Here is a 19417-nt window from a genome sequence, read left to right as displayed (position 1 = left end):
TTTTTCCTGGCTTATTATTAATTATTAATTATTATTATTAATTAATTAATATTATTTCTAAAATCTCCCCGCGGAAGGAGCTAGGAACTGATCGTCGAGATGTGATTAACAAAAATAATTCAACCTTCTCCCAATAACTTACAGGAGTTCACCCAGGGGGAACTTTTGTGCTTATTTTTGTGGTTTTGGGGTCAAGCTCTGACCCCAAAAAAACCCAGGGGGGTTTTGGGGGGACCCTCAGCCCCCTCCTGCCTGTACAACTTTGGTCACTAGCGCTGTGTCACCCCAAAATCCAAACTCTAAAAATCCAGACCCTGAAGTCCAAACCCCAAAAGTCCAGACCTCAAAATCCAGACCCTAAAATCCCTGGGCCAGCAGGGAAGGGGCTGGGATTGATCCAGGAGACCCCAAAATCACCGGAGAGAGGTCGGGATTCCCATCCCAGGAGATCCCAAAATGGTGGACGAGACCCCAAAGGGCCGAGGAGACCCCAAAGGTTTGGAATTCCCATCCCAGGATGGGGGAAAGACCCCAAAAGTTTGGAATTCCCATCCCAAAATGGTGAAGGAGATCCCAAATGTTTGGAATTCCCATCCCAGGATGGGAAGGAGAACTTAAAGTGATGGAAATCCCACCCCAAGGATCCCAAAGGTTTGGGGTGTCCATCCCGAGGTCCTGGAAGGTTTGGGGTGTCCATCCTGGGGTTCCTGGCAGGGTTTGGGGTGTCCATCCCGGGGTTCCTGGCAGGGTTTGGGGTGTCCATCCCGGGGTTCCTGGCAGGGTTTGGGATGGAGCCTGGAAGGTTTTGGGGTTCCCACAAGGTTTGGGATGGACCCTGAAAGGATTGAGATGTCCACCCTGGGGTTTCTGGAAGGGTTGGGATGTCCATCCCAAGGGTCCTGGAGGGGTTGGCCTGTCCATCCCAGGGTTCCTGAAAGGTTTGGATGGACCTGGAAGGGCTGGGATGTCCATGTCCATTCCAGATCTAGAAGGGTTGGGGTGTCCATCCCAGGTTTCCTGAAGGATTGGGATGTCCATCCCAGATCTCCTGGAAGGGTTGGGGTGTCCCTCCTGGCAGGGTTGGGATGTCCATCCCAGATCTCCTGCAGGGTTGGGGTGTCCACGTCCCTCCCAGATCTCCAGGAGGGTTGGCCTGTCCATCCTGGGATTCCTGAAAGATTTGGATGGATCCGGAAAGGTTGGGATGTCCATGTCCATCCCATGTCTCCTGCAGGGTTAGGATGTCTATCCTGGGATTCCTGGCAGGATCAGGATGTCCATGTCCATCCCAGATCTCCTGAAAGGCTGGGATGTCCATCCCAGATCTAGAAGAGTTGGGACGTCCATGTCCATCCCAGGTTTCCTGGCAGGGTTGGGGTGTCCATGTCCATCCCAGGTTTCCTGGCAGGGTTGGGACGTCCATGTCCATCCCAGATCCCCTGGCAGGGTTGGGGTGTCCATGTCCATCCCAGGTTTCCTGGCAGGGTTGGGGTGTCCATGTCCATCCCAGATCCCCTGGCAGGGTTGGGGTGTCCATGTCCATCCCAGGTTTCCTGCCAGGGTTGGGCTGTCCATGTCCATCCCAGGTCCCCTGCCAGGGTTGGGGTGCCCATGTCCATCCCAGGTCTCCTGGCAGGGTTGGGATGTCCATGTCCATCCCAGGTCCCCTGCCAGGGTTGGGGTGCCCACCCCAGGGTCCCCACGGTGGCGCCCCCACCCCACCCCCGGAGCTCCCTGAGCCGTCGGCGCCGTGCCCGCGCCGTGCCCGCGCTGTGCCCGCGCCGCTCCGTCCGTCCCACACCGAGGCGGGCTGGAACAGCAGCAGCGATCCCAGCTCCTCCATCCCCTCCAGCTCCTCCTCCTCCTCGTCCTCCTCCTCCTGCCACCGGGAAGGTCCGTGCACGCCGGGCTCGCCGAGGCGGCCGGCGCGGCCGGGGTCAGATGTTCTCGGTGCCGCTGTGGTTGCCGCGCCGGCTCAGGCAGTTCCTCTCGTTCAGCAGGCTCGTGGTCTCGTCGGCCGGCGCCGGCGCCTCCGTCCTCTCCGTCCTCTCCGCCGCGCCCGGCTCGGCCCTGGGGGCGCCGCCGTCGGGGGACTGGGGACAGCTGTCCATGCGCGACGCCAGCAGCCCGTTCTGGTACTCCTGCCGCGTGATCTGCGCGGGACAGCGCGTGGGACGGGGCGGGGGAGCCCGCAGGGATGGAACTGCCATCCCAAAATGGGGCAGGAGACCCCAAAGGGATGGAATTCCCATCACAGAGTGGGGCACCAATGGAATTCCCACCCCAAAATGGGGCACCAATGGAATTCCCACCCCAAAATGGGGCACCAATGGAATTCCCACCCCACAATGGGATATTGATGGAATTCCCATCCCAGAGTGGGGCATCAATGGAATTCCCACCCCAAAACGGGGTTGGAGACCCCAAAGGTTTGGAATTCCCATCCAAAAATTGGGCATCAATGGAATTCCCATCCCAAAATGGGGCACTGATGGAATTCCCACCCTAAAATGGGGTAGGAGAACCCAGAGGTTTGCAATTCCCATCCCAAAATGGGGCACTGATGAATTTCCATCCCAAAATGGGGTAGTAGACTTCAAAGTGTTGGAATTCCCATCCTAAAATGGGGCATCAATGGAATTCCCATCCTAAAATGGGGCATGGATGGAATTCCCATCCTAAAATGGGGTGGGAGAGGGCAAAGGGGGAAATTCCCATCCCAAAGAGTTTTCCAGGCCCTGAGGGGGCGGGAAGGGGGTGATGGGTCGGGAATCCCATCCCAAAGGGTTCCTCCCATCCCAAAGGGCTCTCCCACCCCAGATGGGTCAGGAATCCCATCCCAAAGGGATTTCCCAGCCATGATTGGTCAGGAATCCCATCCCAAAGGGTTCCTCCCATCCCAAAGGGTTCTCCCAGCCCCGATGGCTCAGGAATCCCATCTCCAAGGGCTCTCCCAGCTCTGATGGGTCAGGAATCCCATCCCACAGGGTTCCTCCCGTCCCCAAGGCCTCTCCCAGCCCCGTTCCATCCAGGATCGCTCACCTTGACGAACTGCAGGTCGGTGAGGGCGCGCACGCTGAAGTCGGCCACGTACTGCGCGCCGCCCGCGTTGAGCTGGTTGTTGCTGCCGCTCACCGGCGACGAGATGGAGTCCGAGCGCTCGTGGTAGCTCAGCGAGGCCGAGCGGTTCAGGCCGCTCATGTGGGACGGGGATCGGATCTCTGGGGGGGCACGAGGGGCTGGGATCGTCCTCTGGTCCTTCCCAACATTCCCAATTCCAACTGTTCTACCCATTCCCAAGAGCTCGTCCCCTTAATTTGGGTTTTGGGTTTTTCACCCCGTTCTGAAGGCAGAACTCCTTGGGTTTCTGGAATTGCCTCGTGGAGGTTTAGGTTTAAGTTTAGGTTTAGTAAAATAAATTTCAAGTTTTTTGGGTGGGATTCTAAAACTTAAACTCTTCCTAACAGGGCAGGTTTAACAAGAATCCCATTTTCTACCTGTTCTAAAGCCAGAATGGGTTTCTGGAATTCCCTCATGGAGGTTAAGCTTTAGGTTTAAGATGTGATTGTGGAAGTTAAACTCTTCCTAGCAGTAGAGGTTTAACAAGAATCCCATTTTCAGCCCCATTCTAAAGGCAGAAAGGGTTCCTGGAATTGTCTTTTGGAAGTTTAGGTTTAAGGTGGGATTGTGAAAATTAAACTCTTCCTAACAGGGCAGGTTTAACAAGAATCCAATTTTCTGCACCATTCTAAATCCAGAATGTGTTTCTGGAATTCCCTCTTGGAGGTTTAGATTTGGGTTTAGGTTTAAGGTAGGATTCCAGAACTCTTCATAACAATGGAGATTTAGCAAGAATCCCATTCTCCGCAGGGGATAGGAGTTTAACTTCTGGAATCCCACCCTAAACCTAAACCTCTGTTAAACCTAAACCCCAGGACACTGATGGGGTTTGGAACCTCTGGAATCTCCCGTTCCCAGCTCCAGCTCCAACCTGGGGATCCCGGGAAGGTTCTGGAGATGCTCACCAGATCCTGGAGGAGGACTCAGGGCCATCACCCCATAGTAGGAAAAGGCTCCTGCCTCGAACTTCATGCACTCCTTGCCGGCCTCCACCTCCACCTTGCCCTGCAGGGAGAAACAACGAAGGTCCACGTCCAGATCCCAAGGGATGGGATCCCATGGGAATGGTCCAGATCCCAAGGGACGAGATCCCATGGGAATTGTAAAAACCTCAAGGGATGAGATCCCATGGGAATTGTCCAAACCCTAAGGGATGAAATCCCATGAGAACTGTCAAAATCCCAAGGGAAGAGATGCCATGGTAATTGTCCAAAACCCAAGGGATGAGATCCCATGGGAATTGTCCAAATCCCACAGGAAATGTCCAAATCCTATGGGATGAGATCCCATGAGAATTGTCCAAATCCCAAGGAATGAGATCCCACAGGAACTGTCCAAATCCCATGGGAATTGTCCAAACCTCAAGGTCTGAGGTCCCTCAGGAATTGTTGCAAACCCTGAGGCTGAGGTCCCTCAGGAACTCCCCAAATCCCTCAGGAACTCCCCAAACCCCTGGGGCTGAGATCCCTCAGGAACTCCCCAAATCCCTCAGAACCTCCCCAAACCCCATGGTCTGAGGTCCCTCAGGAACTCCCCAAACCCCATGGTCTGAGGTCCCTCAGGAATTGTCCCAAACCCCATTGTCTGAGGTCCCTCAGGAATTGTCCCAAACCCCCTGGTCTGAGGTCCCTCAGGAACTCCCCAAACCCCAGAGCCCGAGGTCCCTCGGAGGTGCCTCACCTGCAGGATGAGGATGAAGTAGTCGGCCGGTTTGTTCTTGCAGTACAGGAAGTGCCGCGGGGATTTCTTGTTCTCCTCGTCGAACTTCAGCTCCTGGATGACGTCGGAGTACTTGAGGAGCCGCAGCAGGATCTTCTCCGAGATGAAGTTGGGGGTGAAGAGAGTCACCTCTGGAGAGGGGAGAAGGTCAGGGATGGTTTTAATCCCTCCAGGTGGAAGTGAATCTCCATCCTGGGATGGCTGGGAGACCCTTGGGGCTGCAATTCCCATCCTGGAGGACTCCAAAGGGCCAGGATGGCCATCCCAGATGTCCCAAAGAAGCCATCAAGACCCAAGGCACCAGGACACCTATCCTCAACCTTGTCCTCTCCCATTTTGGGTGGGATGGACACAACAAAAAATGGGACAAGAGCCAAAATTTCTGCTTGGAGTGACCAGAGGGGACACGAGGACTTTGTGAGCTCCTCCAGCTCCAAGAGCCTCCAGTCCCCAAGGTCTCTCAACCTTGGGATGTGCCCAGGATGTCCCAAACCCTGGGATGTCCCATCCATGGGATGTCCCCAGGACATGCTGAGCCCTGAGATGTCCCATCCATGGGATGTCCCCAGATGTCCCAAACCCTGGGATATCCAAGCCACAGGGTGTCCCCAGCATGTCCCAAACCCTGAGATGTCCCAACCCTGAGATGTCCCAGCCATGGGATGTCCCCAAGATGTCCCAACCATGGGATGTCCCCAGGATGTCCAGCCCTGGGACAGCCACACTGACCGGTGGACAGGAAGCGGTGGGCGGCCAGCAGGAGCTGAGGTGACACCTTGACCTTCAGCTCGTTGTCGGGGTCCTTGAAGGCCGAGAAGTCCCGCCGGTTCTTGTGGTTGCACACCTTCTTCCTGCTGCGGTTGTCAACTGTGGGGAACAGCGGGGTCACCTCCAGGAGACCACCAGGAACCCCCAAAATGGGATTGTGGGGAGGGGGAGCCCCAAACCTACTGTAGGTGTCAGACTCATCCAGGATCTCCGACTTGATGATCTCCTCGATGACGTCCTCGAGCGTCACCAGCCCCAGCACCTCATAGAAGGGGTCACCCTCACCCTCGTTGTTCACCTTCTGCACGATGGCCAGGTGGGACTTCCCTGTGGACACGGGGGGTTGGAATGGGACAGCCCTGAGATGTTCCAGGGTGTCCCCAGGATGTCCCAGCCCTGAGATGTCCCCAGGGTGTCCCCAGGATGTCCCAACCATGGGACACCCCCAGGATGTCCCACCCATGGGATGCCCATAGGAGGTCTCAGCCATGGGAGGACCCCCATGATGTTCCAGCCCATGGGATGTCCCCAAGATGTCTCAGCCATGGGATGTCCTCAGGATGTCCCCAGGATGTCCCAGCCATGGATGTCCACAGGATGTCTCAGCCACGGGATGTCCCCAAAATGTTCCAGCCCTGGGATGTCCCCCAGGATGTCCCAACCATGGGATGTCTCCAGCCCTGGGATGTCCCCAAGATGTCCCAGCCATGGGATGTCCCCACCCTTTCCATGTCCCCACCCTGTCCCAGCCCTTCACATCTCTCCCTGGAGCAATAAACTCATTAAAACCTGAACGAGCCCTTGGGCTGGGCTCCCTCCCAGAGTAATGACACTAATTAAACCTCCAATGTAATGACACTAATTAACCCCGTTAAAGCTGGGGAAGAGGTGCCCGTGAGGCTGAAGGCACCTTGGGGTGTGGGATCAGCCTGGGGTTCCTGGGATGTCACCGTCACCACCAGGGATTCCCTTTCCCCACCTGGGTGTCCCCACCTCATCCTGCTCCATCTCCATCCCAAACCTGCCCTGATCCCAAATAAATCCCAAATCCCAAAACAAATCCCAAACTGTCCTCACCTGGGTGTCCCCAACTTGTCCTGCTCCATCTCCACCCCAAACCTTCCCTGATCCCAAAATAAATCCCCTCTTTGTCCCCACTGTGTCCCCCTCCATCCCCACCCCAAACCTCCCCTCCCTGACCTTCCCCACCCTTTAATTCCATTCCCCACCAGCTCCTGGGCACTGGGGAAAAGCTGATTTTAGGGGAATTTTAGCTGATTAGGAAAATCTGGGATTTTAGGGGATCCCAGATCCCATTTTCGCTCCTCCCTCGCCTGCAGGGCCAGGAAAAGTTGGTGCCTGCAGGGCTGGAGAAACGATTTCACCATTTGTGATGGGGCCACCTGGGTGGGGACAGCTGGGGACAGCTGGGGTGGGACAGGTGGGGTGGGACAGGTGAGTCAGGATGAGCAGCCTGGGAGTGGCTGTGGCACAGCAAACACGGCCAAAGGGCACCAGCGAGGGCAGGCTGGGGTCACCAAGGGGGGGACAAACCCCAGGAACCCCAAATGGGCTGGGGGAGGAACAGGGAGGTCCCTGGAGGGGTTTGGGAATCCCTAAATGTCCTGGAGGGGTTCATGGAATGCTGGAGTGGCTGGGAGGGACCTCAGGGCTCATCCAGTCCCTCTGTCCCCGGTGGCTCCAACCTGGCCTTGGAATTCCATCCCAACCAGGAATTCCTTCCCAAAATCCCATTAGAATCCCCATTCTTCCATTTGGGAGCCATTCCCTGTGTCCTGTCCCTCCATCCCTTGTCCCCAGTCCCTCTCCAGCTCTCCTGGAGGGTTCTGAGCTCTCCTTGGAGCCTTCCCTTCTCCAGGAGAACACTCCCAGCTCCAGGTGACCATTCCCAGCTCTCCCTTCTCCAGGTGACCATTCCCATCTCCAGGAGAACATTCCCATCTCCAGGTGACCATTCCCAGCTCCAGGAGAACATTCCCAGCTCTCCCATCCCATCTCCAGAGGGAAATTCCCCACTCAAACCCCGGAGATGGGAAGGAATTGTCCCCCTAAGGGCAGCAGCACCAGTGACATCCCCACCGCCCCAGGGCACAGCTCCAACCCCACAATTAACGCAAACACTTTAATTACTCCTCTCCTGCCTCTGATCCAGGCCCTGAGCAGGTCAAGGAGCTCCTGAACCCAGCAGGAATTTGTGGGGTCACCTCCAAAACCCCAACACCACAAATTCCCAGCCCCGCAAATTCCCAGCCCCGCCAATTCCCGGCTCCTGAGCCGGGCTGGGATTTGTGCCCGGAAGGAAGGAAGGGAGCAAAGAGGGAGCCTAAATCCCTTAATCAGGATTGGGGCAGGGAAAGCCTCTGCCAGCAGCCACGAGAACCCTGAGCCCAGCAGCCCTCAGCACTCACTGGTGTGGGAACTGGGCTGGACTGGGAATGCACGTCCCAAATGTTCCTCCACACCTGGAGGGGTTTGGGAACCCCTAAATGTCCCTGGAGGGATCAAAATCACCCCTGGAAGAGTTTAGGAATCCCTAAATCACCCCTAGAGGGGTTTAGGAATCCCTCAATCATCCCTGGAGGGGTTTGGGAATCCCTAAATCACCTCAGGAAGGGTTTTGGAACCCCTAAATGTCCCTAGAGGGGTTTGGGAGTCCCTAAATGTCCCTGGAGGGGTTCAGGAATTCCTCAATCACCCCTGGAGGGGTTTAGGAATCCCTAAATGTCCCTGGAGGGGTTTGGGAATCCTTCATTCATCCCTGGAGGGATTTGGGAATCCCTAAATGTCTCTGGAGGGATTTAGGAGTCCCTAAATGTCCCTCACCAGCCCAAAAAGGAAGGATTTCTTCCCAAAATCCCACCTAAACCAGAACATGGATTTATGGAATGGTTTGGGTAGGATGGAACCTTAAATTTGGTGACCTCCTGTCTGTCCCTGAGCTGTCACTCGTCCCCTTGTGTCTGTGGCCACTCTGGCCTGGCCAGCTCCAACCCTGGAGACCAAACCCCCCGGGATCCCCCTCCCAGCCCCTCCTCACCCTTTTTGAACTCCTCCAGCATGGCGTCCAGCTTGGTGTCGTGGAACACCACGTGCACGGGGTGGTTGTAGAACTTGGTGATGGTCTTGAGGGGCGTGCAGTCGTCGGGATCCACGAAGGCCAGGTCCTTGACGTAGAGGATGTCCATGATGTTGGACCTCTCGTCCTCGTAGACCGGGATGCGCGTGTAGCCGCTCTCCATGATCTCCGACATGGTGTTGAAGTCCAGGATGGCGTCGCTGTTGATCATGAAGCAGTTCTGCAGCGGGGTCATCACGTCCTCCACCGTCTTGGTGCGCAGCTCCAGCGCGCCCTGGATCATGTTGAGCTCCTCCCTCACCAGGTCGTTGTAGGGCTCCGTCACCTTCAGCATCTCCACCAGCTTCTCGCGGTTGTACACGGTGCCGATCTCCTGGCCCAGGATGCAGTCCAGCAGCTTGCTGATGGGGTAGGACAGCGGGAAGGTGACCAGCATGAAGAACTTGGTGACCACGATGGTGTTGGCGCCCACGGCCAGCCCGTGGCGCGAGCACAGCGCCTGCGGCACGATCTCGCCGAAGATGACGATGCCGATGGTGGAGGCCACCACGGCGCCGATGCCGGAGCCGATCAGGTCGTCCAGCAGGATGGTCAGCGTGGTGTTCACCAGCACGTTGCCCAGCAGCAGCGAGCACAGCAGGTAATTCCCTTTCCTGCGGATGGGCTCGATCTTGCGGGCGTAACGCTTCTCCTTGTCGGTGCCGCAGTTCTGCACGATCCTCAGCTCCATGGGGTCCAGCGCCATCAAGCCCAGGTTGAGCCCGCTGAACATCCCCGAGAGCACCAACAAGCCCGCGATCAGAATCACCTGCAGCCACAGCGGCAGCAGCGACTTCTTCTCCTCCAGCACCAGCACGTGCCCGTCGGGGCCCTGGTGCGGCAGCCAGGGCTGCCCGGGCCGCCGCTGCGAGCACAGCACGTACGTCTTGGCCCGCTCGTCCTTGCGCAGCGGCTGCACCCGCACCCGCAGCAGGGCCGAGGTGTCGCGGGGCTCGGCGGGGCCCGGCCGCACCACCAGGTCCTGCGAGCGCTCCTGGCACGTGGCGTTGCCGCTCGAGGCGTTGCCGCCCGGCCGCAGCTCGGCGAAGGCCACGCGCTCGGCGGCGCCGGGGCCCAGCCCCAGCCCGTAGAGGCGCAGCAAGGCCTCGCTGCCTTCCGTGAGGCGGATGGGCCCGCGCTCGGCCGCCCCCGCCGGTGCCACCGCGGCCGCCGCCGCCGGTTTGGTGCTCTCCTCCAGGCGCAGCCCCAGCACCACGGTGTCGGCCGCGGGCACGGCGCCGCCGGGCAGCGCCAGCAGCAGCAGCAGCGGCGGCAGGAACGGGCCCGGCGAGAGCGGGGTCCCCCCACAGCCGCCGCCGCCGCCGCCCGCCGCCATGTTGGGCACTGGCGGGAGCGTCACGCACGGGCGGACGCGGCCGCGCGGTGACGTCACGCGCAGAGGGCACGCCCCCTCGGGGAACGGCGGCCGGTTGGACACGCCCCCTCTGGGGTGACGTCACCTAGGGCACGCCCCCTCGGGGAACGGCGGCCGGTTGGGCACGCCCCCTCTAGGGTGACGTCACCTAGGACACGCCCCCTCGGGGAACGGCGGCCGGTTGGGCACGCCCCCTCTAGGGTGACGTCACCTAGGACACGCCCCCTCGGGGAACGGCGGCCGGTTGGGCGCGCCCGCTCAAGAGTGACGTCACTCCGGGCGCGCTCTAGATGGTTCAATGAGGTCACTCCCGGTGTGACGTCATACGTGGAACACCACCCAGAGGAGGGGAGGGACGCTCTGGCCGCGCCCCAGATGTAAAAGACCACGCCCTCGGCAATGACGTCACGCAGAGACACGGCCCCGCCTCACGGGGTGTAGCGAAACTCTTAAAGAGACATGCCCCTGCTGTGACGTCACACACAGGACCACGCCCTCGGTCACTCCTGTGGCCGCGCCCTCTCGGTGACACCTTTGATGTGACGTCACACCCCGCAACAGGGAGAAGCGACTCTGGGGGCACCCGCGCGGTGACGTCACCTGGCGGGCCACGCCCACGCTGAGGGAGTCACGCTGCTGGGGGCACAAGGACACGCCCCGTGTGACGTCACTCGCCCCGGGGGGGCACCAGGACCTCGGGGGTGGCACTAGGACCCGGGAGAAGGGAGGTCACTCAGCTCCATGTGGGCTGCCATCACCCGGCGCCGGAACTACATTACCCATCACCCCCTCGCACATCCAGCTGACTGACAGGTCATTTACCCAATCATCTTTGGTGTTTCCCCTAGTAGGCGGGGACAGAGGTGCGTGCCAGCCAATGGGCTCGCGGGGCGGGCCGCGGCGCGGCGGGGGAAGATGGCGGCGGCGGGCCGGTGGCGGGCCGGGCTGGTCCTGCTGGCCGTGCTGCTGGGGCTCGGCGGGACGGCGGCCGAGCAGACCGAGGAGCACCTCAAACGCGAGCACTCGCTGTCCAAGCCGTACCAGGGTGAGCGGGGAGGGCGGGCGGCGCCGGCGGACGGTGGCGGGTACCCGGTGCCGATGGCCGGTACCGACGGTTTGTGTGGGCCGCAGGTGTGGGCTCGGCCAGCTCGGGGCTCTGGGACCTGCTGGGCAACGCCATGGTCATGACCCAGTTCATCCGCCTCACCCCCGACGTGCAGAGCAAGCAGGGAGCCGTGTGGAACCGGGTGGTGAGCGGGGGCACCGGGACCGGGGCGGGAGAGGAGGGACCGGGATGGGATCTGTGGGATCGATGGGATGGGATGGGATCCATGGGGTGGGATGTGATGGGATCTGTGGGATCGATGGGGTGGGATGTGATGGGATCTGTGGGATGGGATGGGGGATCCATAGGGTGGGATGGGATGGGATGGGATCCATGGGGTGGGATGTGATGGGATCTGTGGGATGGGATGGGATGGGATGGGATCTGTGGGATGGGATGGGATCCATGGGGTGGGATGGGATCCATGGGGTGGGATGGGATGGGGGATCCATAGGGTGGGATGGGATGGGATGGGGTCCATGGGATGGGGGAGAGGGTCAGGATTGGGATTGGGATCAAAACTGGGACTGGGGCAGCGTTAGGAGAGGGAGAAGATCAGGATCAGAATTGGGATTGGGATCGGGACAGGAGAGGCTCAGGATCGGGATCAGGATTGGGACTGGGGCAGGGTTAGCAAAGGGAGAGGATCAGGAGAGGGATTCCCAGAGAATAGGATTCCCAGAGTGGGAATTGGGTTCCCAAAGCAGGAATCAGATTTTTCCTTGGAATTATGTATCCCAAAAACTTCCAGGGCTCCCTCAGAGCACGGAATTAATTGGCAGCTAATTAATAACTGCAATTAGCAGCTGCTCCTGAGCTTTTCCTGCTGCTTTCCCAGATTTTGTGGGAGTCGCTCCCTCGGTGTTCAACCCTTGGGTGACAACCAATTTCCTGGGATTAACGATGTTTTTTTGGGATTAACAATGGTTCCTTTGGGATTAATCATCGAGGATTCAGTGAAGGGAGCCCTGGGGAAGGTGGGTGTGGATTTAGGGAATGAGGAATTCCCAAATTTCCCCCTTTTTCCCCTCCCTGCCAGCCCTGCTACCTGCGGGACTGGGAGATGCAGGTGCACTTCAAGATCCACGGGCAGGGCAAGAAGAACCTCAACGGAGATGGATTCGCCATCTGGTACACCAAGGACAGGATGCAGCCGGGTCAGCACCGTCCCTGCCTGGGGACAGGGGCTTGGGGACACCTGGGACACCTTGGAGAGGGCTTGGGGTACACCTGGGACACCTTGGAGAGGGCTTGGGGACACCTGGGACACCTTGGAGAGGGCTTGGGGACACCTTGAATAGGGCTTGGACAGGTCTTGGGGACACCTGGGACACCTTGGACAGGGTTTGGAGCAACCTGGACTTGGGGGAGACCTTGGGCAGGGCGTTGGGGACACCTTGGAGAGGGTTAGGGGACACCTTGGACATCTTGGATAGGGCTTTGAGAACACCTGGGACACCTTGGAGAAGGTCTAGGGACACGTGGGACACCTTTCAGAGGCTTTGGGGACACCTTGGACAGGACTTAGAGCAACCTGGAATTGGGGAGACACCTTGGTCAGGTCTTGGGGACACCTTGGATGCCTTGGAACAGGGTCTGGGGACACCTGGGACACCTTGGAGAGGGTTTGGGGCAACCTGGACTTGGGGGACACCTTGGACAGGTCTTTGGGGACACCTGGGACCCCTTGGATAGGGCTTGGGGACACCTTGGATGCTTTGGAATAGGGTTTGGGGACACCTTGGAGAGGGTTTGGAGCAACCTGGACTCATGGAAAACATCCACGGGATGGGACTGGGTGGTCCTTGGTCCTTGAGGACTTTCCCAGACCAGTGACCAACTTCTTCCCTGAGCTTCCCAACGTTTCTTTTCCCCTTCCAGGACCCGTTTTTGGGAGCAAGGACAACTTCCTGGGGCTGGGAGTGTTCGTGGACACGTATCCCAACGAGGAGAAGCAGCAGGAGGTGAGAGCCACTAGTGTCACACGCAGCTCTTCATCCTCTGAGCTCCTTCCTCCTCCTCCTCCTCCTCCTCCTCTTCCCATTCCTTTTCCATTTTTTTTTTTTGGTCAGGGAAATTGGGAGAGGATTTTCGAGCTGAGCTCCAAAAAAATAAAAAAGATATTTCCAAAAAGGTCCAAAAGAGCTCCAAAAAAGGTCCAAAAGAGCTCTAAAAAATCAAAAAGAGCTCCAAAAAGTTAAGAAGAGCTCCAAAAAATTAAGAAGAGATCTAAAAGATCAAAAAGAGATTAAAAGGTCATAAAGATCTCCAAAAAGATCAAAAAGAGCCCCAGAAGGACAAAAAAAGCTCCAAAAAAATCAAAAAGACCTCCAAAAGGACAAAAAGATCTCTAGAAGGTCATAAAGAGCTCCAAAAAAATCAAAGAGTTCCATAAGATCAAAAAGAGCTCCAGAAACACCAAAAGAGCTCCAAAAAGTCCAAAAGAGTTCCAAAAGGAGCCTCCACAAGGACAAAAAGACCTCTAGAAGGTCACAAAGATCTCCAGAAAGGACAAAAGGAGCTCCAGAAAGGAGGAGAAGCGAAATTTCCGTGGTTTTGGGCCCTGCTGGACTCTGTGACTGTGTTGCTCTCTCTTGCTTTGTGCTAATCCTGGAGGGCAGGCTCAGAAGAGGAGGTACAGCCCTGGAAACCAGGTACTGCCTCCTGCTGTCCCACCTGGAGCTCCTGGAAGCCCTGGGGGAGCCGGGAGAGGCTGCATGGACATGGGGGCTCGGTGCTGGATTGGTGGGAGACGATCCTGAGGGATGGACCTTGGGTCATCCCGGTGGTTTCTGAGGAGATTTCTGGGGTCTGGGATCCACAGGGATGGACTTTGGGGTCATCTTGGTGGTTTCTGAGATTTTTGGGGTTTGGGATCATTCCAGTGTTGGTTGGAGGACTTTGGGATCATTCCCATGTTGTGTTGAGCAGATCTCTGTGGGGTGGAGGACCTTGGGATCATTTCCATGTTAGTTGGAGAACTTTGGGGTCATTCCAGTGTTGTGTTGAGATCTCTGTGGATGCAGGACTTTGGGATCATTCCCACATTGGCTGTAGGACTTTGGGATCACGGTTGGAGAACTTTGGGATCACTCTGGTCTTGCGCTGAGCTGATTCCTGTGGGGTGAAGGACTTTGGGATCGTTCCAGTGTAGGTTGGAGAACTTGGGGATCATTCCCATGTTGTGTTGAGCAGATCTTAGTGGGCTGGAGGACCTTGGGATCATTCTCACATTGCTTGAAGGACTTTGGGGTCATGGTTGGAGAACTTTGGGATCACTCTGCTCTTCCACTGAGCTGACTTCTGTTAGGTGAAGAACTTTGGGATCATTCCAGTGTTGGTAGGAGAACTTTGGGATCATGGAAGGACTTTAGGGTCACGGTTGGAGAACTTTGTGATCACTCTGCTCTTCCACTGACATGACTTCTGTGGGATGAGAACTTTGAGATTGTTCCCATGTTGTGTTGAGCACATCTCTGTGGGGTGGAGAACTTTGGGATCATTTCCATGTTAGCTGGAGAACTTTGGGATCGTTCCAGTGTTGTGTTGAGCAGATCTCTGGGGTGAAGGACTTTGGGCTCGCTGTTGGAGAACTTTGGGATCACTCTGGTCTTGCACTGAGCTGGCACCTGTTGGGTGAAGGACTTTGGGGTCATTCCAGTGTAGGCTGGAGAATTTTGGGATCATTCCAGTGTTGGTTGAAGGAGTTTGGCATCATGGAAGGACTTTGGGGTTGTGGTTGGAGAACTTTGGGATCGCTCTGCTCTTCCACTGAGCTGACTCCTGTGGGGTGAAGAACTTTGGGATCATTCCAGTGTCAGTTGAAAGACTTCGGGGTCATTCCCACATTGGTTGTAGAACTTTTGGGATCGTGGTTGTAGAACTTTGGGATCACGGTTGTAGAACTTTGGGATCACTCTGCTCTTCCACCGAACAGCTCCATCCCCACCCCACATCCCTCCCCGCGATCCCAAACCTCCTGCAGGATCCCAATCCCGTTTTTTCCCCCCGGGCAGCGCGTGTTCCCCTACATCTCGGCCATGGTGAACAACGGCTCGCTGACCTACGACCACGACCGCGACGGGCGCCCCACCGAGCTGGGCGGCTGCACCGCCATGGTGCGCAACCTGCACCACGACACCTTCCTGGTCATCCGCTACGTTAAGAGGAGACTCACGGTCAGTGTGAGGGGTCTTCAGGTGGATTTGGGGGCTCCAGGAGGGATCTGGGTGGGTTTGGACGTTCCAGGTGGGATCTGGGTGAGTTTGGGGGCTCCAGGAGGGATCTGGGTGGGTTTGGAGGTTCCTGGTGGGATTCCAAGGTGCTGCACCGCCATGGTGGGCAACCTGCACCACTTCCTATGTCAAGAGGAGGCTCATGGTCAGTGTGGGGGCTCCAGGTGGGGTTCCCCAGTGGATTTGGGGGTTCCAGGTGGGATCTGGGTGGGTTTGGAGGTTCCAGATGGGGTTCCCGAGTGGATTTGGGGTTCCACCGCCATGGTGCGCAACCTGCACCACGACACCTTCCTGGTCATCCGCTACATCAAGAAGAGACTCACGGTCAGTGTGAGGGGTCTTCAGGTGGATTTGGGGGTTCCAGGTGGGGTTCCCAAGTGGATTTGGGATTCTAGAGTAGATTTGGAGGCTCCCAGTGGGATTTGACGGTTCCAGGTGGGATTCCCTAGAGGATTTGGGACTCCCAAGTGGATTTGGAGGCTCTAGGTGGGATTCCAAAGAGGATTTGGGATTCCCAAGTGGATTTGGGATTCCCTAGAGGATTTGGGGCTCCAGGTGGGATCTGAGTAGGTTTGGAGGTTCCAGGTAGGATTCCCAAGTGGATTTGAGGGTTCCAGATGGGATTTACCAGTTGTATTTGGGATTCCTGAGTGGATTTGGAGATTTCAGGTGGGATTCCAGAGTGGATCTGGAGGCTCCAGGTTGGATTCCTAAGTAGATTTGGTGGTTCCAGGTGGGATTCCCAAGTAGATTTGGAGGCTCCGGATCCGATTTGAGGATTCTAGGTGGGATTCCCAAGTGGATTTGGGATTCCTGAGTGGATTTGGGGTCTCCAGGTGGGATCTGAGTAGGTTTGGAGCTTCCAGGTAGGATTCCTGAGTGGATTTGAGATTCCCAAGTGGATTTGGAGGCTCCAGGTGGGATTCCTGAGTGGGTTTAGGATTCTCCAGTAGATTTGGAGGCTCTAGCTGGGATTCCTGAGTGGATTTGAGATTCCCAAGTGGATTTGAGGGTTCCAGGAGGGATTCCCAGGTGGATGTGGGAGAGGCTCAGGTGGTTCCCTGGCAGGTGCTGATCGACATCGACGGCAAGCACGAGTGGCGGGACTGCATCGACGTGCCCGGCGTGCGCCTGCCCCGGGGCTACTACTTTGGGACATCCTCGGTCACTGGGGACCTCTCAGGTACGGCCAGGGGGGCTCCCAAGGGGATTTGGGGGGTCCAGGTGGGGTTCACAAGGGGATTTGAGGGTTTTTTTTGCAGACAACCACGACATCATCTCGCTGAAGCTGTACCAGCTGACGGTGGAGCGGACGCCAGAGGAGGAGAAACGGGATCGGGAGGTTTTCCTGCCCGTGGTGGACAACCTGAGGCTGCCGGGAAGTGAGTGGCGTTTGGGGAATGTCCCATCCCAAAATCCAAAATCCCATCCCAAAATCCAAAATCCCATCCTCCCAAACTCCCGTGTGGGAATTTGGATCCCATCCCAAACTCCATATTTGGATCCCAGCCCAAAATCCCACACTCCTATCCCAAAATCCCAAACTCCCAGCCCAAAATGCCAGTCCCATCCCAAAATCCCATCCAAAACTCTCAAACTCCCAAAACCCCAAATCCCTGTGTCCCATAGTGGAGGCACCACTGGAGCCCATGAGTGGCCTGGCCCTGTTCCTCATCCCCAAATCCCAAACTCCTGTCCCAAAACCCTAAACTTGCACACTCTCATCCCGAAATCCCAAAATTCTAAACTCCCATCCTAAACTCCCAAACCCCAAAATCCCAAATCCCTGTGTCCCGCAGTGGAGGCGCCCCTGGAGCCCATGAGTGGCCTGGCCTTGTTCCTTATCCCCAAATCCCAAACCCCAAATCCCATCCCAGATCCCAGATCCCATCCCAAACCCCAAATCCCATCCCGAATCCCATCCCAAACCCCAAATCCCATCCTGAATCCCATCCCAAACCCCAAACCCCATCCCAAACCCCAAACCCCATCCCAAACCCCTGTGTCCCGCAGTGGAGGCGCCCCTGGAGCCCATGAGTGGCCTGGCCCTGTTCCTCATCGTCTTCTTCTCGCTGGTGGCCCTCGTCTTCGCCATCGTCATCGGCATCATCCTCTACAACAAGTGGCAGGAGCAGAGCCGCAAGCACTTCTACTGACCCCAAACCCCTGGGGGGGCCACATCCCCATTGCCAGCTGTGCCAGGGACCCCAAATCCCTGGCACGGGGACAGTGCCAACCTGGCTGAGGTGTGCAGAGACTTCCCAGAGCTTCTCCTGTTGCTGTGGCCACCAGGAATCCACCAGATGAGCTCCCTCCTGGGCTAGTGGTGGCCACATCCTCATTGACACCAGTGCCAGGGTGCCAGGGACCCCAAATCCCTGGCACAGGGACAATGCCAGCCTGACTGAGGGGTACAGAGACTTCCCAGAGCTTCTCCTGTTGCTGTGGCCACCAGAACCCCTCCAGAGGAGCCCCACCCTGGCAAGAACTGGTCAAACCCACCTAGCCACCAGTGCCAGGGCATCAAGGACCCCCCAAATCCTTGGCATGGGCACGGTGCCAACCCAACTGAGGGGTGCAGAGACTTCCCAGTGCTTCTCCATTGTTGTGGCCACCAGAGACCTCCCAGTTGTCACCATCCGGCTGTGGCCACCAGAGCCACACCCAGGCTAGTGGTGCCACATCCCCATTGCCAGCTGTGCCAGGGACCCCCAAATCCCTGGCATGGGGACAGTGCCAACCCAGCTGAGGGGTGCAGAGACTTCCCATTGCCACCATCCAGCTGTGGCCACCAGAATGAGCCCCCAGGACCGGGACGAGCCCCTCTGGGTTCTGCTGCTGCTGCTTTTCCCAGCTGGATGAACTGGAAGCGCCCCCTCCTCAATTTTGGGGGATCCCCACCCCGTTTCCCAGCATGTGGCCACCCCTGCATGTCGTGTCCTGGGGCCGCTCCTACCTCAGGCACTGCCACCCACAGCGGGTGCCCGTGGGCACTCGGGGGTTGGCATCGCCCTCCTGGCCAGGATCCACCAGGATGCCAACCCTGAACCTCTCCAGGATGTGCCCACCCAGGTCAGGTGGCCCCAGGGGGGTTTTGGTGGTCCCAGGGTGGGTTTTGGATGGGTTTTGGTGGCCCCTGGGCGAGGAGAGGACTGGGGGCATTGTCCTTGCTGGCACTGGAGAGCTGGGAGCTGTTTCCAAGGAGAGTTTTCCTGGAGTTTTGTGTCTTTTTGTCATTCCTGGGCCCATGAGGAGGGGTCTCTGGGGGTCCCAGCCCCATTTCTGGGGTGCTCAGGTTTATGGGGAGGGGTCTCTGGGGGTCCCAGCCCCATTTCTGGGGTGCTCAGGTTTATGGGGAGGGGTCTCTGGGGGTCCCAGCCCCATTTCTGGGGTGCTCAGGTTTATGGGGAGGGGTCTCTGGGAGTCCCAGCCCCATTTCTGGGGTGCTCAGGTTTATGGGGAGGGGTCTCTGGGGATCCCAGCCCCACTTTTGGGGGGATTTGTGATTTGTGTGGGTGACAAGTGACACGTGGGGACAGCAGAGATCAGCCACACCATTTGTGACATTTTTGCCTATTTTATTTTATTTTGTCCCTTACCTTGGGCACACACCGGGGGATTCCCCCGCCGGTGTCCGTCTGTCTCTCCCTCCTTCCGGGCCAGTCGCGGGGCGAGGGCGGTCCCGGGGCTCCGGTACCGGGCTGGGGGCACTCCAGGACATTCCCGGGGCTCCGGTACCGGGCTGGGGGGACTCCAGGGCGATCCCGGGGCTCCGATACCGGGCTGAGGGGGACACCGGGGCTCCGGTACCGGGCTGGGGGGACTCCAGGACATTCCCGGGGCTCCGGTACCGGGCTGAGGGTGACTCCGGGCCGACCGCCGCTCCCATCGCTGGAACCGCACTAACCGGGGCACCTCTGGGGTCATCCCAGCCTCTCATCACCCACACCGTGCCCACT

At 57.8% G+C, this 19417-nt stretch overlaps 2 protein-coding genes across 3 annotated transcripts; one reads left to right on the top strand and one right to left on the bottom strand.

Annotated features, from left to right (window-relative positions):
• Positions 1-1521: 1521 nt before the first annotated feature.
• Positions 1522-10901, bottom strand: CNNM4 (cyclin and CBS domain divalent metal cation transport mediator 4). Its single transcript, XM_059490669.1, has 9 exons — positions 10898-10901; positions 10603-10825; positions 8666-10188; positions 5791-5934; positions 5569-5706; positions 4801-4970; positions 4026-4125; positions 3043-3221; positions 1522-2153 (listed from the first exon to the last, which is right to left on the bottom strand). Exons 1-9 carry the CDS (start codon positions 10899-10901, stop codon positions 1938-1940), a joined length of 2697 nt encoding a protein of 898 aa, XP_059346652.1. The 3' UTR covers positions 1522-1937.
• A 128-nt stretch (positions 10902-11029) lies between these two features.
• LMAN2L (lectin, mannose binding 2 like) lies at positions 11030-18675 on the top strand. Of its 2 annotated transcripts, XM_059490754.1 has the most exons (9): positions 11030-11163; positions 11250-11368; positions 12263-12380; positions 13105-13187; positions 13845-13877; positions 15240-15401; positions 16527-16641; positions 16721-16840; positions 17472-18675. In XM_059490754.1, the coding sequence occupies exons 1-9, from the start codon at positions 11034-11036 to the stop codon at positions 17612-17614; spliced, it is 1023 nt and encodes a 340-aa protein (XP_059346737.1). In that variant the 5' UTR covers positions 11030-11033; the 3' UTR covers positions 17615-18675. The 2 variants fall into 2 exon arrangements, with proteins under 2 accessions (XP_059346737.1, XP_059346738.1); XM_059490755.1 differs by lacking the exon at positions 13845-13877.
• Positions 18676-19417: the final 742 nt, after the last annotated feature.

The sequence above is a fragment of the Ammospiza nelsoni genome, chromosome 30 (assembly GCF_027579445.1).
Source record: "Ammospiza nelsoni isolate bAmmNel1 chromosome 30, bAmmNel1.pri, whole genome shotgun sequence".
Classification (NCBI taxonomy): domain Eukaryota; kingdom Metazoa; phylum Chordata; class Aves; order Passeriformes; family Passerellidae; genus Ammospiza; species Ammospiza nelsoni.
The sequence above is the reverse complement of the archived record's forward strand: the minus strand, read 5'-3'. Positions and strand labels throughout refer to the sequence as shown.